The sequence below is a fragment of the Eschrichtius robustus genome, chromosome 20 (assembly GCF_028021215.1).
Source record: "Eschrichtius robustus isolate mEscRob2 chromosome 20, mEscRob2.pri, whole genome shotgun sequence".
Taxonomy (NCBI): domain Eukaryota; kingdom Metazoa; phylum Chordata; class Mammalia; order Artiodactyla; family Eschrichtiidae; genus Eschrichtius; species Eschrichtius robustus.
The window spans coordinates 11,996,399-12,019,878 of NC_090843.1; the positions used below are offsets into that span (position 1 = coordinate 11,996,399).

Consider the following 23,480-nt stretch of genomic DNA (forward strand, 5'->3'; position numbering starts at 1 on the left):
TCCGAGCCTCCCACCTCAACACAGGCTCTGGAACACAGGGTGGGTGGGGAGCAGGGCCCATCCGGGGCTAAGATGAGTGTGGGAGAGCAGCAGCCCCGGGGCAGAGCACCCCAACCTGCCGGGTCCCACCTGAGGTAGCTAGTGCATCTGTCCTGGGGACCACACCACCTCCCAGGCCTGTGCCTCGGTCTCCCCCTCACTGTCTCCCCTTCTCTGCCTCCGGTTAGGCTGCCCCGCCTGGGATCCCCTTCCTACGGGGTTCCCCTGCCCTCCGCCCTCTGCAGCCTCGCTCCGACAGGCCACGTGGTATGCCTGCCTCGCTGTGAGCTCGCAGCGTAAAGCGGCGGGCGGGCAGGCGGGGCTGGGGCGAGTGGCAGCGCTTGCTGGCTGGCTGCCCTGGCAGCTTGCCTGGCTGCTAGTTTGACTGGGTGCCAGCTGGCTCCCTGCATGCCGGGGCCTGTTTCTCTGCCGTGTGTGTTCAGGGGAAAGGGGGGAGAGGTGGGCGGGGGGCACGCGACATGGCTGGAGAGTGGGGGCCGGCAGGCACGGTGGGCTGCCTGGGCGGGCTGCTCAGAGGTCTGACCTCACCCTCATCCCTTCACCACCCCCAGGATGGGTGGGAAGACAGGTGCCTGGCAAAGCCCGCTTGCCGCCCCCTCCCCAGTCGGGGGCGGGTCAGGGCTAGGCCCTTGAAGGGGTTCTTAGCTTAAGGGCAAGGAGGCCAGGATGAGCTGGGGGGATGTCAGTGGGGGCCAGGAGGGGGGATGGGCCCAGGCGCCTTTCCACTCCAGGCAGGGCCCCCCAGCTCTCCGTGGGTGGACCCAACCCACCACCTGGGGGACAACTGCCAGAGCAGGGGCCAGAGCTTCCTGCTTCCCTGGTGGAGCAGCTGGGGTGCAGGAGAAGCACCCCGGAGCTGGAGGAGCCGCCCCAGAACATCTGGCCTGGGGCAGAGCTTGTCTGTCCAGCCCTTGGGCCTCCTGGCCCCCCGGTTCACCCAAGTGAGGGGTCCTGCCAGAGACTAGACTTTCCCTTCTGGGGCCTAGGGTAGGGGTGGGCGGCGGAACTGGCCCAAGGCAGGGGTGAACTAGTGTCCAGCCAGCCTGCCCTGGGTGGGTCCTAGCGGGGGTGGGGTGCAGCACAGCTGGTCCTATTGTCAGCAAGCCTGGCCTCCTCCCTCCCTACCCCACCCCCGGCGGCCTGGTGGGACCACCCACAGGGCCATGAAAGGGGATTCTGTTCCTGGGGGTTCAGCTGGGGAGGGATGGGGGCCGGAGCTGCTGTGCTCCCACAGCCTGGGCTACTCATGGTCTCTTGTGCCACCTGGAGGGGGAGCCTCGAGAGGCAGCAGGCACATGTGCCAGCGCTGGCCGTTAGCCTGGCTGGCCTCTTTGTCAGAGCCGCACCCGCCCCGGCAGCCACTTCTCCATCCGAGGCCGGGCTGACCTCCAGTGGGGGCAGGGGCTGCACCAAAGAGCCACTGGGCACTCCCTGCTGTTCCCGGCCCCCCAGCTTCCCTGAGCCCTGTCAGCTGTCCCTCTGTCCCCCTCTGTCCCCTCTGAGACTTCAGGGCTCACCAGGGCTTCTGGGAGCATGTCTGTGTGAGGGACAAAGGTCCCAGCCAGTGTCACCACCTGTGTGTGGTGACACCATCTAGAGGAGCCCGCCACCAGCCCTTCTCTGAGGCAGGTCCCTGCCCTGGACCTGGTCCTTTTCCCCCAGACCCTGGCAGCTCCAACCCCTTCTCCTGGCCTCAGTTTTCTTGGTGGCCAAAATGGCCACTGAATCTGCCCCCACAGGACCACTGACGATCACTCCCACCAGCCCAGTGAAGATGTCCCCACGTCTAAGCGGCACCCCTCACTCTGCCCACCTGTCCCTGCCCATGCTGGAGGCGAGGAGCTGGGTCAGTGGGAGCAGCCGGCTCCTCTGAGATCTTGGGACAGCATGGGGGAAGGGCCCAAGCTCCCCAGATCCAGATGTGGGGATCGGGGCTGCCCTGCCAGACAGGCCCTCTCCCGCCAGCTTCATCTTAGCCAGAAGGAGGCCTGTCCCGTCTGGACCTCTGATCCCCTCCAGAGCCTTCTCAGGCCAGCCCTCCCTGCCCCCTCCCTGTGACCTTGGCCCCTCACTTGGCCTTGCCTCAGCCCTCCTCCTCATCAGGGTCCCAGCCTCCAGTGACCCCTCTGTCCTTGCAGGTCCCCTGTAGCAACTGTCCACTGCTGGGCCGGGGGCCTTGGTGCCTTCCTGGGCTGACATTTGCAGCAGGGGTGTGTGTGGGCAGCCCTGGGTCTAACAGGGCTGGGGAGAGGCCTGGTGTCACATCTGGGTGTGGGGCTGGCTTGCATTGTTCCTGTGGCCCCAAGCCCCGTGTCTTAGACACCCCGTGGTGGTGGGGGGGAGGCGGGGCTTGGAGTGCGCAAGAAGGCAGGGTGCGGAGCCAGGGGCAGGAGGTCTGGGGAGGGGCGGCGTAAGGGTTCCCTCTAGCTGAGCTCCCTGGCAGTCAGAGCTGCTGAGTGGGGTGTTTGTGAGGGTTTGGGGGGGTCGTGCCAGCTTGTTCCCAGCCCCAAGCTCTGAGATTCTGTTATCTTCTCCAGCTTTAGTCCTGCAGCGAGCCCTGGGCCCCAGCCCTCCCCAGCCCGCAGGCCCTGCTCCCTCGCAGGGGCCGCTGCCGAGCCCTGCATCTCTGCTCTGTGCGGCCTGAGCCCAGCTTCTCCCCGCGCAGCACGTGCCAGGAGCCCAGGACTGTCCACAACCGCCTGGCTCCTGGGCTAGCTGCCCGCTGCTTTTGTTCCAGAGGTGCCCGCGGCAGCCTGGCACCTTCCCCCGGCTCTGAGCCACTCCTCCCGGCCTGGGAACAGACCGAGGCTGCCAGGCCCAAACCTGGCGTGACTGAGGGTCAGTGTGTGTGCGTGGTGGGCCAACTCTGATGGGATGGAGTGGAACAGGAATCATCCTGTGCCACCCTCAGGCCCCCACCCCAGCCCCCAGCTGTGAGAGGCTGAGGCCTGGCCACTCCCTGAGGGGCCCAGCTTCCAAAGCCACCTTCAGCCCCAGAAGGGGTCTCACTAGGCTCCTCCCAGCAAAGCCCAGGGTGGTTGATCCTGGGAGCTGCACTTTGATGCACAGCCTGGACACCCACGGGTTCTGACCACTGAGTGTGAGCCCGAGGGGGCTTATGGACAGAAGCTGGAGTGTTTGGCAAGGAACAGGGAGGACATGGGGAGGGGGTTGTTGCAAGGTTACCCACTTCAGATACTAGAGCAGGGGTGGTGGCAAGCATCCTCCCAACTTGCTGCCAATGCCCCTCCTGTACCCAGGGCAGACATTATTAGTCAATCGTAGCACTTTCTAAACTGCATGTGGATGCAGCCTCAGAATCCTTCTTAATCCAGCATTCTGGGTGGTCACTATCGTTTAGTAGTCTTACGCACCACAGTTGAAACCCATTGGCACCCTGAGTGAAAGGGGTGTCACATGGGAGAGAGCCAGCACCCAGTTAGTGTTGGGCATTGGGTCGGGGCCCCTAGCCTGGCACGTGTGGCAGAATTCAAAATGACAGGAGTGTGCGGGGCCCCAGGAGCAAGAGTGGTTTGCCTAGGTGTCTGTGGGGATTGCTGTGGGTAGAGAAAGGATGGGATCTGTCAGGGCTGGCAGGACACGGGTGGGGGGATGGTGTGGTCTGGTGGGGCTCTATCCAGAGGGGCTTTCACCTCTGCTGAGCCCTGGAGGGTGGCCCTGACCCAGAGGAGATGGGGAGTTGAGATGGTCCGATCCGGGTTTCCCAGAGCCTGCCCAGTATGGCTGGCTATGTAAAAGGATGGTTCCTGGCCCCAGGGGTTGGGGGCTCAGCCAGTCATGTTGCGGGCAGCTGCCCTTGGGACCTGATGCCAGAACCTTTCTGGCAGCCCCTGGCCTTAACTCAGGGCTCAGTGGTGGGGAGAACTTTCTAGCAACTTGAGCCTCCAGGGAGGTGGCAATACCTTTGTCAAGGTGGCATGGGGGGCAGGGGGCGTCCGTTGCAGAAGGCCTTGCCCTCGTGAGTGTGTGGACAGCTAGCAGGGAGCTGGGGCAGGACCCTGGTAGCATGGGGGTGATTAGAGCCCTGTGCGTCAGACCCCTGGAAGAGTTTGCTAAGCCTGCAGTGTCTGCACTGAGCTCTGTGGGCCTGGGGTTGGGGGTCTCGAGGGACCCTGTGGTGGGAGGTCCCCTGACCCCCCCCAAGGGGATTCTGGTCCTCTGTTGGCTGGCCATGCACCCCTCCACCAGGACTTGGCCAGGAGCACTCCCACCATAGCCTTCTGAGGGATGCAAGAGCAGCAACTTCCCCCGGGAGGGTGGACCCTGCAAGGGCCTTGGGGAAGTGTTGCCACCTCCCCAGCCTTGGTAAGAAGAGGAGGTTCTGGACCTGGCCTGGGGCAGGTGGGGTCTCGGGGGCACCTGGGGCTGCTGGGAAGGTTCTACAGCAAAACCCAGGAGAGGTGAGGTGCTGTGCAGGAGGGGTGGGGACTGACCCCACCAGAAGAGGAGGGCAGATGTGGGGATGCCGAGGCTGCCCTTCCTTCCTCTCCATCTGAGAGGCTTGCAGGGGGCCTTGGGTCCTCCCAGGCACCCACCCCTTCTCTGGGGGGGGGGGGATAAGAGGAGCCCCACCCCCCCACGGCCCCCCTCACCTATTTCCCCTGTAAACCGTCCCCACCCTCCTTCTCACCCCTCTGTCCTTCAGACCCTGTCCTCTGGGCAGCCCCCAGCAGGGGCAGGCTGCCCGCTGACCCCTCTCCTCCTACCCACTTAGCACACTTCCCACCAACACCCCTGACCTTCCCGGATGTGGCCAGCAAAGGCCCCGAGGGATGCTGTGGGCGGGGTGCCGGGGTGTCCCAGCAGCCCAAGGACCTGGTCTGTGCTGCCCCTGCCCAGTTCAAGACTGCTTCTACTTCATTGCACCTCATTAGGTGCTGATGGCGTCAACCTTTTGTCCTCCGTTGCCACTTGTGTCACAGGATTGGGTTGTCTCCTGGCGACTCAGAGCGTGGGGCCAGGATGGGGGGCATCCTCAGTGAGGTGTCCCCTGAGGCCCAGGGCCTCTCCCCAGAGCTCACCATGGGCCTCCAGGGCTCCGAGGGCAGCAGGGCCCAGGGAGACAGCGTGGGCTCGCGTGTCAGTTGGGGTGATCACAGTAGCCCAACCTCAGGGGGTGTGAGGGCCTAGGAATGAGGGGGTTCTGGACCACACCACCCCTGAAAGAGTGCTGGGTAGAGGAACTCTGACACCCATCCCCTGCTCCCTGAGCCCTCTCCAGAGCCCCGCACTACCACCACATTCTCCTCTGCCGAAGTCCCTTCGAGAACCAGGCATCTCCCAGGCTGGACGCAGCGGCGCTGGCTTCTGGCTTCTGGCTTCTTGTTTCAGAACAGCTGCTCTGATTCATGGAAATCATTTTTTATTTTCTTCTTCAGTTCAGAGAGTACAGTCTTGTTGGGAAAAGAAAGGGTCCTTTCTGTGGCTGGGCTGGAAGGACTTCTCCCCTTCCTCCCTCTCTGCCCCCCACCCCAGATACCCACCCGTCCGGGCCTCTTTCCTCACACTCGCCCCGGCCGCCCCACTCAGCCCTGGCCCATGCCCCCTCTGCTTCTTCTTCCGTCTCCCCCAGCTGCTCCCTCCTTCCTCCCTGAACCTTAATTCCCCTTCTGGGGTCCCAGAGGGTGGGGCTTCAGGCAGGCTGGAGATGGGGGAAGGGCCCCTGGTAGATTTCTGTCCCCTCATCGCTGGCCACCATCTCACGGTCAGAAGTGGAAGGACGTGCACGGCCATCGCCCTCCCACTGCCCCCAAAGGGTGCGGCAGGAAGGAGCCCACCACTTGGCCAGCTGAATGCCTGCTCCCCGGAGGGCGGGTGGGCGGGAGGCCCAGACCTCCCGAGGGGTCACGGGGGTCTGTGCCTGGGAAACGGCGTCTGGGAAGGAGGAATTTACAGACTTCTGTTTACCAAAACGAGGCCCCGTAAAACATTTAACAGCAGCCAATTAAAGGGGGACAGCTGTGGTGGTTTAACCACTCCCCATACTACACACACAGGCCTCTGCCCCCCTGCCCCGGCCCGCCCCCACCCCCGTCCGGCTCTCGGCTTTTGTCAAGTCTTCCAGGAGCTGCGTTTAATCTAGGGAACATCTGCTCCAGATGTGTCTCTGCACACAAACCAGGCCAGTTGGCCAGGCTCTCCGAACTCAGCCGTGCCCTCGCAGGAGGGGGCTGCAGGGGGACAGGCCTGGGGGGCGGAGGGCACCTTCCCTGAGTCCTCAGATGGGCCTGGATGTGAGCCCCCAGTGGGGAGACGTCTTGGGACTTCTCAGAGCTTTCACAACGTGCATGCTGGTGGAGGGCCTCCGAATGGGGCTGGCATGGGCCGTGTTCTGCGTGGAGCACCTCTTGGGGTTAGTGTTCCACAGCTTGACCTCAGACCCCCTGGGCCAGAGAACATGACGCTGCGTCATTAGGGCTGAACAGGGGCTACTGCCGAGGGGCCTGCCAGGATCAGGGTGCGGGGTGCGCCATTTTGACTGGGGGCCTTGATCCTGGGGCATCCCAGACTGTCCCTGTTTGATGCCTGCCCATTTCCCATTCTGAGTGGTACTCCTGCGGCTCCTCAGCCATCCCTACCTCTGAGCTGGGTTCCACAGCCCCACCCACGCTGGCATAGCTCCCCCTCAGCCTCAGACCTGCCAAGGGGCCTCCTGGGCGCCCCCATACTCACGGTGAGCTCCAGGGCTGCCCCCCATGCCCCCACCGATGCCCCCAGTGCTGAGACAGAGCCGGCCTTCACTCTCCATCTCGACAGCTGCAGCAACATGGCAGGCCAGCCTCCGGGCCTCTGGGGGCCTAGGGGCCTGGAGGTCTGTCCTATGGCTCTGAGCCTCCCCTTCTGGAAAGGTGTTTGTCTCGTGTATTCTGTGGAGTGGAGCAGAGCGTGCGGCCACGAGTTGCCACAAGGAGTTCCACTGAAACAGCAAAGGGTTTCTGTCCTAAGAGGAGTTTGGCCAACAGCTAATGAGCAGGATCACACGGAGCCCCCTGACTCAGGCTCGTCCGTAACTTCATCACGACGCACCAAGTGGGGTGCTGGCACCCCTGCTCCCCAGGCATGGGGCTCGCAGCTCCCTTGTTTCAAGGCACAGTTATGACCTTGTTCAAACGCTTGCCCTGCGACCCGTGCCTTCCCCGCGGGGACTGCTGCCTCAGGGCCCTGCTCCAGCCCCTCCCTCTCCCTGTCCCTGAGGCCACTGCTCCCTGGGGAGACCCGGTGATTCCTACTCCCTCGTCAAAGCCCAGGAGCCCCAGAAGTCAGGTGGGAAGCCGCTCCCAGCAGCCGGTCACTCTTGGGACAATCATGGGGTCCCCAAGACAGACTCTTCTGGGACTCGTTTTCCATGGGAAAAATGTTCAGAACATTAGCTCAAAGCATGAGTTTTGGAGTAAGACAGCGTCCTGCCCACCCCAGCCCAACCGACTCAGCCATGCCAGCTGCAGGCCCTCCGCCCACCCCCGCCCCCTCACTGCTGGGCCTGGTGGGGAAGGACCAGCTGTGAGGAGCCACATTGCAAGTGGCTGGTAGCCCTGGGCATCCAGCAGACACACCTCCCCTGGATGCGCCTGGCCAGGATGCCAGTGCCTGGATGGGCCTCCCCGGCCAAGTGTTACTTCTGTCTGTCTTCATCCCTTCTGGGGGGCAGGCTGTGTGTCCCAGGTGGCCAGAGCGAGGTCCAGGGTGTGGCTGGTGTTCCTGTGCTGGGCAGGGCCAGGCCAGGGGGACAGTCCAGGCCCCTCAGAGGGACAGAGAGGGGCCTGCTTGACGTGACTGGGAAGCTCCAGGGAGGGTCTCAGGCTGGGGACCGATGCAGGGAACTCTCCTGGGGGCGATGCTGCCACGGCTGGAGAGCAGCTCCTTGTGCAGATCTCAGAGCACAGAGGAGGCTCGGCTGCTGGAGAGCCCCATACCTGCGGCCTCCAGCAAGGCAGAAGCCTGTCACACCCAACTAAGTCAGCCCCAGGGTGTGGGTCACTGACCCCAGAGCTGCTTGCTCACCTGGCGGCTATGGATGGTGCAGGCCCAGGTGGTGTCCAGCCCTGCCCCTCCTGGCCAGAAGCTCAGCCAGGGCTGCAAGGGCCTCTGTCCACTGCATGTGACCACCGTGTTTCCCTCCTCCCAAGACGCTCTCCAGAGCCCCTTTTGTGGCCCTGCCTCAAAGCTCCCGCACTGCTAAGTGCTGCTGGGTGAGAAATCAAAGGCTCCCTCCTCCATCCTCCACTCTCTCCCCAGCCCATCAGCAATTCAATTTGTGCCACACCGGAGGGATGGTATTAGTCGAGTCAGAGTTAATATGATGTATTGATGGGTTGATTTCCCACCGGTGGGCTGCGCGCACCGGGCTCCACAGGGCGTCGCTCCCGGGCCACCCGCCAGCTTCTCACCTCCCTGGGGTCAAGGCGGGTGTGAGCCTGGGGCCTGGAGGTGCCTCTACAGCTGTCTCCTTGCTTCTCTAGCTCCAGGGTACCCCAGATTTTCAGGGAGTCTGGCATCCACCTTCCTACCCATGAGCCACTTGGATCACCATGGAAACAGCAATGTTCTCTATGGGCAACATCGTTTCTATGGAACCCAAAAAGGCAAGTGCCGGCGTGGGGCCGTGAGGGATCGCGTGGGGCCTGGGGCACAGGTCATCCTGGAGGGGTGGAGGGCAGAGCTGGGGGCTTCTGGGGTGCCAGGTAAAGGTGGCCAGCCTGGGTGAACCCTCACCTCCAGGTCTCAGGCCACGGTAGGGATAGGGGCTGGAGGAGGGTGGGCCTGCTTCTCAGGCCCCTGGAGACTGAACTGCGGGGCCCAGGACCACAGCCCAGCAGCAGGTTACGTGCCGGGGTCAGGCGAGCTCGCTAAAAACAGAGCCATGCTCCCTGAGCTCTCATGGCTCAGATGGAAGCATCGCAAACAACCGTGGCCCTGAGGGGTGGCACCCACGTCCCTCAGCACCTGGCCTTGCGCTGTAGCACCCCCCGCCCCGCCCCAGCAGCTCAGGCGTTCCAGGGACATCGGAGGGGGGTAGGGAAGGCCCCCAGAAGCCTGTACTTTCCTGCCTCACCGAGCTAGGCAACATGAGGCCCAGGCCCCACCACACACCAGGGCCTGAGGTCAAGACAGGGCAGGGGAGGGGTGGCGGGGGGTTGGGGGCAGCAGCAGGGAAGGGGGCCAATAGTGTGCCCCCAGCAGACAGAGGAACGTCTCCTACCCTGTTGGCAGGAGGTGTCTCTGGAGAGGGGATGCTGAGGTTGAGGCTTTGCTGATGAGAAGGCGGAGTTGGTGGAGCCATGGGGGGGGCATTCCGTCAGGAGGGCATGCTCACGCCATGCACACACACACACTCACACATCTGCGTGCAAAGGCCCAGCCTCAAGGAGCCTGTGGGAGATGTAGCCACCTGGAGATGAGACAGGTGTGGGGAGTGGCCTGAGGCCTTGGTGCCCTGTCTCCAGGATTTTTCTTGGTGGGGTGACGTCTCGTTTGCATTTTATAAAGATCTTCCGGGGGTGGTGCCCAAGAAGCTGGGGCAGAGAGACTTTTGGGTTAGTTACTGTGTTTAGATGACAAATAATGGACTTGAATGGGGACATGGGATCTCATGGGAGACCTGGAATGGGCATGAGGGTCAGGGAGGTCCCAGATAACCCCCCATTTATGGCCCAGGCTGTAGGAGGGCGGCGCACCTGCAGAGGAGCAGTTCAGAGGGGAGGGGTGAGTTCAGCTTCCATGCAGAGGGACTGGGGGACCTGCCTTCCCGGGGGGTGGCTGGACATTCATGGTGGGGGGGTCAGTGCCAGAGGGGAGGGTTAAGAGGTTGACCCAGCCCAAGGAGAGGGACCACCCGGGTAAGGAGGGTGGATAAGGACAGAAGCAGCTCCGGGGAGCCCAAGGAGCCCCAAGATCAGGGCTCTGAGTGGGGGTAGGCTTCAGGTGGCAGCAGCTAAGCAGGAGAGAGTCCTGAAGGGTCTCACGGAAGGAAGGGGACCCCAGAGAGGTGACCCTGCGAGGCAGGTTGGGGGCGGGCCTGTGGCCAGCCCTCCTGCCCTTCCACCCTTCCACCACCGTCCCCAGCCCCTTCTCCTCACAGCCTCCCACTCTGTGACCTCAGCTTGTCTGTATCCTGGAGCCCATCTTGCATCTTTGTTCAGGCAGGGCAGTGGAAGCTATGGAAGGCCTTGGCCCAGCCCAGGGCTGGCCAGCTTTGATTGGTGCAAGACCCTGCCTACAGACAGGGCCAGGAGAGCTTCCCATCCCCATCAAGGGTATGGACAGACGCTGGACACTCCCAGGGAACCAAGTCTCCTCGGGGTTGGAGGCCAGGTGCACTGCTGCCCAGAGGACAGCCCCCTGCAGGCCTCTGGCTGAGTACCTGAAACTCCCACATCAGCCCCAACTGTGTGCTGCTATTTTGACAGTGCTTGTCAGGAGCAGGCAGGTGGTCCCAGCCCAAGAAATCCGACCCAGAGCTAGGGACCCCCTCCAGGGTGTGGGCCACTGGCTTCCAGGAGCACTGGCTGGTGGCCTCCGGCTTTCACAGTGTTGTGGTGGAGCCCCACCCAAGAACACTTTGGTTTTGGAAATTGAGCTAATTAGGTTTAGCTACACTCTTCCCCCTTGCTTTAATTAGCAGGAAGTTGACAAGTAATTTACATGACTCAGGACAGTTTTACAAGTTCCAAATGTTTCTTTTGTTCCCTCTCTGCTCCACACCATCCAGGGTGGCTGCCCTGCCCCACACCAGCTGGGTGTAGACGGGGTTGGCCCCCCAGGGTCCCCAGAGACAGGCTTAGGGAGCTGTGGGTGTCCCCAGGGCTGGCTGGGGACCCAGGTAGAGAGCAAGGCACCCCAGGTTGAGGGCCCAGTCTGGACAGCAAGCCATGGCCCAGCGCAGGGAGCTGGGGGTACACCTACCACCCACCCAAGCTGGATGGGCCCAGAGCTGCAGAGGCATTGAGAGCCCATAGTGGACTAGGTGGGGACGGCCATCTGGGACCATTTTCCTTTCTTTAAATGATCATCCTAGTCCCCCAGCCTGGCTGGGGGCCTCCCAGGGTATTCAGGAGGTAGGTGGGCCGGGTCCTTCACACCCGGCCCATTCTCAGACACATATCTGCCCTGGGCCTCACTTCCTCCTGGGGGTCTTAGCACTTACAGGGGGCTACTAAATGCTGTCCACTTTGCTGTCCACAGTGCACGGTCCTGCTTGCAGGGGCGTCTCTCAGGCAAGTCTCCACGTGGCTGGGCATCCTGAGCTGTGTAGTGACCACATCACACCACATGCTGTCCACTTAGCCATTCCCCAACTGTGAGCCCACAGCCTCCGTAGCTTTTAAGGTTCTGACGGCTGTTCGTAAAGACTCAACCAGTTTACACTCCCCCAGCGTCATGTGGGGTTGGGGGAGATGCCCGTGGCCCCAGACCTCACCCCCTGGCTCTGGTCAGGGCACACTGCCGCCCGCTCCTGCCTTCCCTTCACTAGTCTCCACGGGTACAGCTGGGCACAGGGGCTGGGCTCTTTGCAGCTCCCATCTCCTAGGGGCTGAACATAAGTCAAAATCTCTGGGGCATGGGGAGTCAGTGTTTAATGGGGACAGAGCTTCAGATTGGGACGATGAAGTATTCTGGAGATGGACAGTGGTGAAGGCTGCATCACACAAGTGTACTAATTACCACTGAACGGCACACTTAAAAATGGTTAAAGTGGTGATGTGTACCTCACGTGTATTTTACAATTATAAACCTTCCTCAGAAAGTACCAGTGGGTCAGTGTCAGCTGGCAGTGGGGAGGCACCTGGCACAGTGTCTTGGGGGCACTGAGCCCTCCAGCCCCTGCCCCAGGCTTCCCGGTGACCTCAGCTCTCTCGGCACACAGATAACTTCTACCTGCGCAACCTGCCGCCCCAGCCCACGCTCCTGCCCGCCAACCACAACTTCCCCAGCGTGGCCCGGGCCGCCCCCGGCCACCCCATCGGCTCCTGCAGCCGCGACCGGGGCGAGGCCGGCCACCTGCAGAAGGGCGCCAAGGAGTTCGACCGCTTCCTCGTGGGCAAAGAGAAAGCCGGCAAGGCGGCCGAGGGCAAGGAGCGGCTGGCGGTGGAGGAGGACATCGTCAGGGGGCGGCACAAGCTGGTGCTGCCCGTACCGGGGGACTCGCACTGCAAGGAGGGTGGCGTGGCCCGGGGTGCCTGCGAGGGGCGCCCCAAACACCTGGCCTCCTGCCTTCTCAACACCAAGGTGCTCGACGGTGAGCTGGGCAGGTCTGCGCTGGCCAGCTGCGCGGGGGGCATGCTGGGGCGGCCGGGTGTGGGCGTGCCGGCCTCTGGACGCTGCACCAAGGAGGCAGCCGGCCCCGTGGAGCCTGGGCCAGCCTTCGGCGAGTGCCTGGAGCGGAGGCAGATGCTGCACCACGCCGTGCCCTACACGGTGCCGTCTGGCCTGCCCGCCGGGCCGCCCCCACCCCTCAGCACGGCCACCGGCTCCTTCCCCTGCCTACAGCTGCATGGGGGCCCGGACGGGCTCTGCCCCCTGCAGGACAAAGTCCCCCGGGACCCGAAGGCCAGCGGGCCCACCTTCGTGCCTTCCGTGGGACACCTGGCCGACAAGAGCCGCCCCTTCCAGGTGGCTGAGGCCTGTGCCGTGGCGGGTGAGGGCAAGGACCGGCACCTGGATGGGGCTGCAGCGCCTGACCATGCTGCGCTTTATGGGGTCTCCTATGCCCACCTGAAGGCCGAGGGCAAGGGCGAGCGGCGGCCCGGGAGCTTCGAGGCGGCCCTCAACCCCCGGCTGAAGGGCCTGGAGTACCTGGACAGCGCAGGCCCTGAGGCCCCCTTCCCGGGGCTCCCCAAAGCAGGTCTGGACAAAAGCGGCTACTTTGAGTTACCCGCCCCCTCACAGGACTGTGCCCGGCCAAGTCACCAGGACCCGTTGGGCGGGAAAGTCACCCAGGCCTGCTGCACTTTAGACAAGACTGCCAGCAAGGAGACCCCTGTGGGTGCCCCCGGGGCCCAGAAGGTGGCTCGCATCCGGCATCAGCAGCACTCGGTGGGCCCCGAGGTAGAGCCGGGGAGCAGCGGGGCCGAGGCCAAGCGCAAGTCTCTGGAGCTGGCGTCTCTGGGCTACGGCGGGCCGCCCCCGCCCCCGTGGAGTGTCCAGTCGGGCCAGGGGGCCGCCGTGGCCATTAGCGAGGAGTGCAAGGCTGGCGCCTACCTGGACCCCTTTGGCGGCACCCTGCAGCAGGCCGCCCTCCTGCCTCAGGACCTGCCTGCCCCGCCTGACGAGGTCTCGGCCATGAAGAACCTGCTCAAGTACAGCAACCAAGCACTGGTCGTTGGCCAGAAGGTGCCCTTTGTGGGCCTGGGGGGCCTGAAGGCCAGCTGTGCCCAGCAGGACGGGAAGTTCCCAGCCTCCAAGGGCACGGGCCAGGCCCCCGGTGACGTGGAAAGGCCCGACTGTGCCCGAAGCCGAGAGCACGACGCTCCGCATGGCGATGGGGAGGCGCGGCAGCCGCCTGTGGGCATTGCGGTGGCCTTGGCCCGGCAGAAGGACACGGTGAGCCGGGCGGAGTCAGCCTACAGTGCCAACACAGGGCGGCAGGGCCGGGCAGCCCCCGCCTTCAAAGGTATGGCCCCTCCACAGAGAGGGAGGCGTGGGGCCGTGTTGCTGACCTGCCCTCATCCACGCAGCCCTGGGCCTTTGTGCCCATCACCTCCCCATGTCTCCAGGCCCTCCCAGGGCTGCCCTGCCCTGCCCCTCCCCTGTGAGGCCCATGGGGCAGGAGACCCTCTCTTAGTTCGTCAGCCCCCCGGCTCGAAGTAGGGTTCCTGCTTGCTTTAGCTGCTGGCTCCCGGCCGCCCCAACCCTCACCCCTTTCTACCACCTCTAACCTGTGCAGCTGGCACTGGGCCCCGCTCCACCCACGCTCTGGACCTGGAGGCCGAGGAGGAAAGGGTGCGCCTGTGTGAGGACCGCCTGGGGCTCGCCGGCCGTGAGCTGCTGCTGCAGTAAGAACCGGGCTGCAGCCTTCGGGGTGGGGTCCAGGCCGCACCTCTGGGCTCACCCGATAGTGCCGTGTGGGATTAAGTGGCCGCTGTGTCAGGTTTTGTGGCCTGTCTCGGGCACAGCTGTGCACCCACCCCAGGCTTTGCTGGGGTTTCTGTCCCTGTTGGAGGGAGTTCTGCTAACTCCCCCTCCCTCCTCTGCTAACTCCCCCTGTGCTGGGGGACCGCTGCTGGGACAGATACTGGCGCTGAGCGTGACCCCGAGGGGTGAGGTGGAGGAGCTGGGCCAGGGGTGGCAGCTGTGCTGAGCCCCCACCCATCCCCCGTGACGTACAGGGACAGCAAGGACCTCGTGGAGTTCGCCCGGATCCACCCGTCAAGCGGCTGCCCTGGAGACCTGGCCCCCCATCTCATGATCGCCGGGGGCTCCTCCCTGCAGAGCAGCCAGCTGGGCGGGGACCCGGCCCCCCATCCCCACCCTGCCCACCCCCCCTGGCTGCCCCGCACCCGCAGCCCCTCCCTGTGGATGGGGGGACATTCCTACGGTCAGTGCTCTGAGGGCAGGTAGGGGTGCATGGGGCAGGACAAGAGTCCTGGCCGGGCGTGGTGGTCATTGCTGGCCTGGGGCTGACAGCCCTCAGCATGGAGCCCTGCTTCCTGCCCCGCACTGCCTGACCTCAGTGCCCTGTCTCCCCAGGCCTCGGGCACCCTGCCCTGCACCAGAACCTGCCCCCCGGCTTCCCTGCGTCTGTGCCCGGCTCCATGCCCCCCGTCTTCCCCCTCTCCCAGGACGCCCCCACACAGCTCGTCATCCTGCCTTCTGAGCCCACGCCCCACGCTGCCCCCCATGCGCTTGGTAAGGGCCTCCCGGGCCAGGCTGTTTGCATGTGCGGGTGTCAGAAGTGGGTCTGAGGAAGGGAGCAGCCCCCCATGGGGGTTGGGGAAGGGACAGGGAGGCAGGCACCCGGCCAGAGCCCGGGAGGCAGGTGCGAGGCGGTCGAGCGGGAGGTGAGGGCTGGCAGAGGCCAGCTCGGTGGCTGGGATGCAGCCCAGCGCCCTGTCCCCGCCGGGGCTGACGACCCCTTTGGCCCGGCCCACAGCTGATGTCATGGACCAGGCTTCACTGTGGCCCCCCATGTACGGGGGCCGGGGCCCTGCCTCCCACATGCAGCACCCAGGCCAGCTCCCCGTCTACTCGCGGTCCCAGTTTCTACGGCAGCAGGAGCTCTACGCCCTGCAGCAGCAGCAGCAGCAGCGGGCCACTCAGGCTCTGGAGCTGCAGGGGGCCACCCAATTCCAGGTACCTGCCCCCTCGGCCACGCCCAGCTGGGACCCAGGGCACTGCTGGCTGCCTCTCTGCTGCCACCTGGCCTGGCCCAGGAGTCCCCACTGCACACTCCCCCCACCCCTGCCCCACACTGATGTGATGCCCTGAGCAGGGGGCCCAGCCGGGCTGAGCCTCTGCCCCAACCCAACAGCAGAAGCCTGAGGACCACCACCTGGAGCTAGAGGAGCCCGCCCAGGAGAAGGCCTTGAAGTCCACCCACAAGCCAGTTGCCTTAACCCCCACGGCCAAGGGCACCCCCTCACCCGCCACCACAGGCCCTGCCAAGCTGTCACCCTGCTGCCACTCTCCCGCCCCGAAGCCCCCCGCCAGCTGCCCTACACCACCGCCGCATCCCGGCGCCCCGTGCACTTTATCCGTCTGCCCCACCGGCAGCCCCGGGCCAGGCTCCAAGCTGCCCAGCGCCGAGGAGAAGAGTGGGGAGGGCCAGCGGCCCGGAGCCGACCTCAACACGTTGGAACCAGGTGAGATCGGGCGGCACTGGGCTGGCCTTGGCCTGCCCCCCTCCACTCAGGCCTGTCACCTGTCTGGTGGGCAGAGCTGAATGGGGGGCAGGGCTGCCTGGCTTGGCACCTTCAGGGATGCCCTCACCGACCCAGTCCCCCCGATAGCGCCTGGGGCAAGGTCGCCTGTCCCCCTGCTCTTTCTCTTCCTTCTTCTCCACAGTCCTTCTGGGGGACCCATAGGGGAGGCACTCAGGGCCCCCGACCCTGGCAGATGGGGCAGGATGAAGGTCAGGCCCAGCCGGCTGGCACTGGAGCCTTGTGGATAAGGAAGCGCCTGGCCTGCCGGGGACGGTGGCAGGACCACAGGGCAGCAGCCACGAATCTGGGCAAGGGAGCTCGTCTCACTGTCAGGGCCCGAAATGCCACGACTTGGGCCCAAGGCAAGGAGAGGCAGCCTGTGGTGGAGGGTCCAGGCCCGGCCTCGGCCTCTGCAGCCGCCCTCCCACCCTCCGCCCCCCAGCTCCTCCACAGCTATTTGATTCTCTCTGAATTAGGCTGAGAGTGTACACTGGAAGCCCGTGTGGCGAACATAAAATTTGTCCCAGTTCCACAAGAAGGAGGCTGAAGCCATCCGAGGTTGTTGGGTTTTTTTTTTAGAGTTTTTTTCCTTTTTTTTTTCTTTTATTGTAGTTAATGGGGCATAATGCCTCCAACAGGCTGCCAGCTCGTTCTGGTTCAGGGAAAGCCCTGATTCAAGTATCTTGTTTTAAAATCCCCCTTTTCTGGTTAGCCACACCACACATACCAGAGATGGCCTCCAGGGACCCCCATGGACACCCCCCCCCCCTGCCGAGGCAGTGGCAGGAGCTGGGGAACGCACAGCTGTCCTGGCCAAGGAGGAGGGCCTGGGGGCTTCCCCTCTTGCACCCGGTGCTCCCCTGCTGCCCCCCTCAACATACCACGTCCCCGTTCCTGCCTCACACATATCACAGGCAGAGGGTTGGCTGGGGACCCTCCCCGCCAGGTGTGGGTCTGAGGTGTCTGAGGTCACCCTCACCCCCAGCTGCTCTCTCCTGACAACGCCCTCTTTTGCAGACCTGCCTCCCGGATACACGTGCCCTGCGGCCGGCTCGGGCTTCTCCCTGCCCCGCATTGTGCACTCATCTGACCTCTCGGACCCCGAAACTATGCAAACCGCCCCGCCGGGGGCCCAGCCTGAGCTGGCCAGGACGTTCCCACCCGGGGAGCTGGGCCCACACAGCCCCCAGAACCTGGAGGAGCCTGGGCTGCCCTCAGGGGCCAGGGAGGCCACCCAGGACCTTGCCGCACACCCCCACCCTGCCGAGCGGGGACCCCCGGGGAAGGCAGCGGACCCCAGCCCACTGGAGGGGCTGCGAGAACTGCGGTGCGGGGCCCTCCTCGAGGGAGGGGGCCCTGAGGCCACTGGCCAGGCTGATTCTACTCAGGGAGGGGCCCAAGAGGAGAGGACCACAGAGGAGGGGCGGGAGGAGGGAGAGCAGGGGCCCTCGTTGGGGGCCAGCCCCCAGGCCGTGGAGCAGCAAGCAAGGAGCCTGGGTGCCCTGGATCAGGCCAAGCCGGGCAAGCAGCAGCCCCCTGCAGAAGCAGAGGCAGAGGAGGCGGCCAGGTTCAAGGAGGCCGAGCTGGAGGAGGAGGAGGAGGAGGACGGGGGGTTGACTCCCGACAACAGCCAGCCGCCCAGGGAGCTGCCGGGTCTGGACGCCCTGGTGGCAGCCACCATCAACCTGGGGGATCTGCCCGCTGTCAGCCCACTGGACCCTCAGCCCCCCACTGTCCCTGGGCCACCCAGCACAGCTCCCCTGCCCCGTAGCTCAGGGATTCATGGCATTGCCCTGCTCAGCGAGCTGGCCGACCTGGAAATCCAGCAGCAGAGGACTGAGCCAGACCTGCAAGGTAAGCCCCATCCCTCCGGAGCCCCAGGAGCTGGACCCTTGGGCATAGGCTCAGGGTCAGCCGGCCAGACAGTGGCCTTCAGCCCTGCTCCGTTGTCCCCACAATGTGGCCCCTTGTCAGGAAACCAGGCAGGTGTGCCCACACGGTGTTACCCCCACCCCTGGCTGCAGGATGAGCCATGGGGTAGGGCCTCAGGGCCAAGACTGCACCCTGAGGATGGTGTCAGAAAGGTGGCTGTGGATATTCACGATGCCCTGAAGGGGCTTGAGGGTGTCTCCAGTTTACACACAAGGATGCCAAGGCCCACAGGGGTGGGGGTGGGGGTGGGGGGTCAGGTCACTAAACTACGGGCTCACAGCCAGGAAGTGGGTAGGAAAGATGGCGCTCTTGCTATAAGCTTTCACCTCCTTGGGTTCTGCAGCTTCCGAACCTAGCCTGCACGGGGCCCAGCTCAGGATGTGGCAGCCCTTGCCTCCCAGGCCCCGGGGAGGTGGCACCCCCCACGTCCCCCTCAGCCTCACTAGGCCTTGGGGCTGACCTGTGTGACAAGATGCTCCTGGCCTCCCTGCACCCCGCCCAAGGGCCCCAGGGTGCCAGCCCAGGGCTGGTGCCGCCCTGACTCGGACCAGAGCCCAAGGGCCAGGCGTTTGCTTAGGCCTCTCTAGCACTTATGTCCCTGACAGGGACCCCTCCCAGGCCCTCCCTGCTGGAACCCCTCGGGGGGTGGGGGAAGCACCCCCAGCCAGGCTTTGTGCCCCGTTGATAGTTATAGAAAGAACCCAACGAAGTCCTCAGCTGGCCCACTCGTTTCCCCACCGCGTGAAGCTCTCCACTGCCCACTGCCAGCCGCCAGCACCTCTTGTGCTGCGTGGAGATATGGGAAGGTTCTTGTAAAGTTAATTTCCCTGAAGGTCTCTGTGTCACTCCTCTCTTGTCTGACCAGAGGGGCCACCACCGTGCTGAGGAGAGTAAGCCGGGGAGCCCTTGCCTGTCAGGAACCCTGGGAGGGCCTCGCTTGGAGCTGTAGCGTGAGGCGGGGCTGCCCCGGTCAGGGCCTTGCTGCCGAGAGCCACCGTGTGAGTGTGGCTGGCGTGAGGGTGCACTGAGCGGGATGCCGGGCGCCACGTGTGTGGCCACCAGTCTGTGCATGTGAATGCCTACTGGACCCGTGCCCACTCATTGAATGGATGCTCACGTGTAGACCACGTGTGTCCCATTGTGGGTATTGCAGCTGCCAGCCCAGGCCAGGCCCTGCTGCCACTGCTGGGTCTCCACCCCACCCTTCCCTTCTGGAACCTTCAAACCCCCCTCTCCCCTCCTGTTTCTCCCAAGACCCCCGCCCTCCCCTCTTGGAGCCCTCAGGCCTTCACCCTCCCCTCCTGCTGCTCCCAGGCCCCCACCCTCCCTCTGCCCCAGTTAATTGGCCCGTCTGCGCAGCCTCTCAGCTCTAGAGCCGTTCCCTACAAGCTCAGCGACTGCTTTGCCTGAAATTACTTAGGAAATCACCTCATTTTCTGAGCAAAAGGCAGGACTCACGGAGAAGGCGGGAGAAGACCATCTCGGGAACAGGCCAGGGTACAGAGGGGAGAGGGAGGGGTAGAGATCCAGAGGGACATGGGGGCCTCCTGCCCCCTCCTCCCGGAGGAGACCCCCTGAAGTACCTCCCAGGCCAGGCAGAGCTGGTGAAAGGCCAGGTGGGAGCCCCTGAGAAGTGGGGGTGAGGAGGTAACCAGGTTCTGAAAGGTGACGTGGCCCCCAACTCCCATAGCCGGGCCGAGTGGCGCTGGTGTTCGGGCCCCAGGCTCTTTGCTCCCAGGCTGGGGCCAGCCCCACCCTCACTGATGTGGGCGTCCAGAGCCCTCACACCCCCCACCAGTAGGACTTGGCCGCAGGACCCTGGCTTATCCCCCACCTGGGCTCAAGTCCAGGGAGCTCAGTGGGCAGGCTGCCCAGCCTGTGGACCTCCATCGCAGGGGGCAGGGACTCAGGCCCCAGATGGAGCCCTGGGATGGGAGGGAGTCGGACACTTCTCTGGCCATTCACTTGGCTGGTGTGGATGGTGGGGCCTGCCTGCAAGGGCCCATCCCCAAGACACCCAAAATGCCCCACTCTGCATTTGGAGGGGCCACTGGGGGGCACGGTGCCCACTGGGCTTCCCATCCACCCTGGAATTTTGGGAAGGCCAGGCCCTGTCCCTTCCGGAGTATGGCTGCCCCTTGTTCCTGAGTGACCCACCTCACTCAGGTGAGTCAAGATCCCAGACCCCACTTTTGAACTACCCTGCTGACCTGCACCCCTCCTCCCACCTTCTCCTGGCCCCGACAGCTTCTGCCAGCCTGGCTGGTTGGGGGAAGTCCAAGCCTTGGCCCTCTTCTGTGCCTGTGGAGCCCTCAATCTGCCTGGACAGCCCAGCCCTACATCTCTCCCGGGACAGGGATTACAGACCCCGGAGGCTTGGGGGTGGGGCTGTTATTGTCTGCCGCACAACTCCCTGAACCAGAGAGCAAGGCAGGCTGTTGTTTGGAGGCCAGAGAAGAGCCCAGCAGCACCGCCACCCCTGCCATCTCCCCGAGCCCACCATCCCCCCGCAGAGCTCGCCCTGCAGGACTTTGCAGTCTCAGCAGCCTTAGCCTGAGGAGTGGGGGGCGGGGGGGGGCTTCAGGGAGGGACAGAGGGGCTTCCTAGCAGTCACAGTGACCCCAAGAGACGAGGAGACCCTGTGGAACTTTTAGCTGAAATGGGGCTTGCAGATATCCCTGCCCCAGCTGGAGGTGGGAGGAGAAAGCCCCCTCAGCGCCTCCCCCACCTTCCCAGGGCACCTTTGACCCAGCAACCCACCTCTGGCCTTGACCCAGCACTGTGTACAGAGGGTTGAACTTCCGGTGTCCACCTGTGCTTTGTCCCATTACTGAGGGTGGGTCACCCTGATGACTCCATCAAGGCTATGGCTGGGCACTTCCCCTTTTGTAGTTACTAAGTATTTCGTGGGGAGGGACTTTGAAATGGTGTGATATCCCCTTCCTCTTCAAACATTGGATTCATTTATCTATATCAGTGTGACTTGTGGATTTTTATTCGCTTCAATCCGTTGTAATTTGTCACTGTCACTGTTTAATTTTGGTGATTGAATTGTCTCAGATTTGGCCCCTTCAGCTGGATCACCCTCTGAGAACTTCCTGTGTTCCCAGCTCACCCCGAACCTCCCAGTCCCTGGAATCAGCCATTTCTCCAAGGAGCCCAGTTCCTTTCCTCAGAGAATTTTAGAAGCCAAGTTCAGGGTGCTAGGTGTGCTCGTTGCTACTGGGGTGTTGCTGCTCTCAGGCCTTCTCAGAGGGCAGAGCTGGCTGTGTGTTCTAGAAATCACGACTGCCCACTGACACCTCCAGCTCTAGGCACCCTGTCTGACCCCACAGGGCTCATCCTGGCTGGTTCCTTCCCCAGCTTCAACTCCTCGTACGATCAGCCCACCTGTGCATGCCCAACCCCCATTTCTGCCACCACCCTCTCCCCGTGGTTGCACTCAGTCCCAAGTCTCCACTCCAGGCCTGTCCCTGAATGGACCCTGCCCTCCACTGGCTCGGCTCTGACCCTGCACTGGGCCATCCCTCCCCACCCACTAGGGCTATGACACTCCGGGTTTTCATGGATCTGGAAGAGGGCAAAAATGCAAGGCAGTTTCTGTTAAGGGCGTAACAAGCCACGTGCCTAAATGGTTTGGGCATTGTCCTGAGGACTTATGCCATCCCAACTGGCCTGGCCCACGGTAACCAAGGGTGACATCTCTCCCACCCAGAACGGAGGCGAGTGCTAGGTGCCCATCTCATTGTTCCAGGCCGCCTCACTCTGCATGTCTCAGGGAGTCCGGCTGCCTCCGGGCATCGGGGGGTGGGGGGTGGGTACACGGGGTAGGAGGGAGTAGTCTGGGCTGTGCTGAGATGCAGGCTGACATCAAGAGCCTCTTGCACACACACTGACCCTCATGTCCCCCGCAGAGGAGGAGGATGTGCTGGCCTTCAACCTGCAGCGCCTGGCCACGCTGGCCTCAGCCTGGTCCCTGGTAGAGGCTGCTGGCCTGGACAGCCCCGCCTCCTTGGCCCAGCCCCCCACTGCGGACTCCTGCAGGGCTCCCACGCTCACCCCCCGTATGCAGATCCTGCAGCGCAAGGACACCTGGACTCCCAAGACCAAGCCTGTGAGTGGGGGGCCCTGGTCGCCCCCATTGCCCAGTGCCGTGACCTGGGGGAGGCCTCGAGTGCCCAGGCTGGCCACCTACCCACCCCATCTTGGTCCCCTAGCGGGGCTCACAGGCCCCTGTGCCCCTGCCCACCCCACTAGGTATGCCCACTGAAGGCTGCCATCGACCGGCTGGACACGCAGGAGGTAGAGATGCGCGTGCAGCTGGCGGAGTTGCAGAGGCGCTACAAGGAGAAGCAGCGGGAGCTGGCCCGGCTGCAGCGCAGGCATGACCATGAGTATGGCCCAGGCTGGCAGTGGGGGGGGGAGGGCTGGAGCGTGGCTTGGGGAGACACCCCCAGTTCAGGCACTGGGGCAGATGTGGGCACAGCCCAGCCCAGGGCCACCGCCTTGTGGGCAGAGGTCAACCTGTGTGTGCTGGGCTGAGTTGGGCCAGAAGTGGGGGCCTGGGTGGGTCCCCAGAAGTGGTGGAAGGTTGAGGCGTTCACTCAGCAGAGAAACCAAGGGAGAGTGGGGGGGGGGTGGAAGAACCACCCAACAGAGACTGGTGCAAGGCAGAGACCAGTCCTCATGATAGGAGGGCAAAGGGTGAGAATAGTGGTGTCTGAGGGGGCTGGGAGGCCGGGGCAGGATTGGGGTGTGGGAGGGCGGAGGGAACCCCTAAAGTTGCCGTAGCAGTGGGGGGAGCCCACCTGACTGGAGTGTGCAGGACGGCTGGAACTGGGAAGCAGGGATGGTGGGGGCAGCAGGGACGCTGGCTCAGCCTTGCTCTCTGTTTGGGGACCAGGCTCCCCAGGCCAAATCTTGGGAGGGCCCGCCCCCTGCCACAGCCCCCAAGGGCATTGCCCTCTCCTGGACCCTTGTCAGGGAGCCAGGATGGGCGTCAGCCTCTGACCACCCCTCCTGTGGCTCCCAGGAGAGACGAGAGCTCGCGGAGCCCTGCCAGGCGAGGGCCCGGCCGGCCGCGGAAGCGCAAATACTCCAGCTTGCTGCCTGGCCTGCGACCCAGCGAAGGCAAGAAAGTCAAGTGAGTCTTGCATGCATGGGCCCCAAGGGGTGCCTGGGGCCGGAGGTTACTCAGTGGCGCTGGGCTGGCCCAGGTTGCCCTTGAGGCCCGGGCAGTGGGGGCTGGGCTCCTCTCTGGCTTCCGTGGCCGCTGGGCCTCCCTCACAGCTTCTCCTGAAGACCCAGAACCCCGGGCCAGCCGCGGTGGGGAGCGTCTGGGGCACTGAACCCCTAGCAGACAAGCCCCTCCCCCTGGGCCTGGGGCGTGGCCACACCAGCTCCACGCACCTGGCCGTGGCCGGGGCCGTGGCATCCCTCCTGCCAAGCCCCAGCCCTCACCCGGCCCCACGAGTGCGAGGCGGCGTTGCGTAAAAGCCTCTTTATCTGCACCGTATAGAGTCGTTGGTCACGCCGCGGTGCTGCGCACGGCTGCCGGCGCGCGGTTATTATCCATTACCCGCCCGGCGCAGTCATTGGCGCACTCCCGGG

General features: G+C 64.2%; 1 protein-coding gene across 4 annotated transcripts in view; it reads left to right on the top strand.

The window, feature by feature from the left end:
* BAHCC1 (BAH domain and coiled-coil containing 1) overlaps window positions 1-23,480 on the top strand; it is a 56,800-nt gene that overhangs the window by 21,938 nt on the left and 11,382 nt on the right. For 2 of the 4 annotated variants that reach the window (XM_068529992.1, XM_068529993.1), the window contains exons 3-13: window positions 8,541-8,663; window positions 11,945-13,690; window positions 13,964-14,072; window positions 14,406-14,614; window positions 14,767-14,925; window positions 15,170-15,369; window positions 15,548-15,878; window positions 16,956-17,792; window positions 21,785-21,984; window positions 22,128-22,264; window positions 22,903-23,013. In XM_068529992.1, coding sequence (XP_068386093.1) covers window positions 8,541-8,663; window positions 11,945-13,690; window positions 13,964-14,072; window positions 14,406-14,614; window positions 14,767-14,925; window positions 15,170-15,369; window positions 15,548-15,878; window positions 16,956-17,792; window positions 21,785-21,984; window positions 22,128-22,264; window positions 22,903-23,013 — 4,162 coding nt within the window. The remainder of the gene's footprint in view (window positions 1-8,540; window positions 8,664-11,944; window positions 13,691-13,963; window positions 14,073-14,405; window positions 14,615-14,766; window positions 14,926-15,169; window positions 15,370-15,547; window positions 15,879-16,955; window positions 17,793-21,784; window positions 21,985-22,127; window positions 22,265-22,902; window positions 23,014-23,480) is intronic. The other 2 variants (XM_068529995.1, XM_068529994.1) reach the window with 2 other exon arrangements.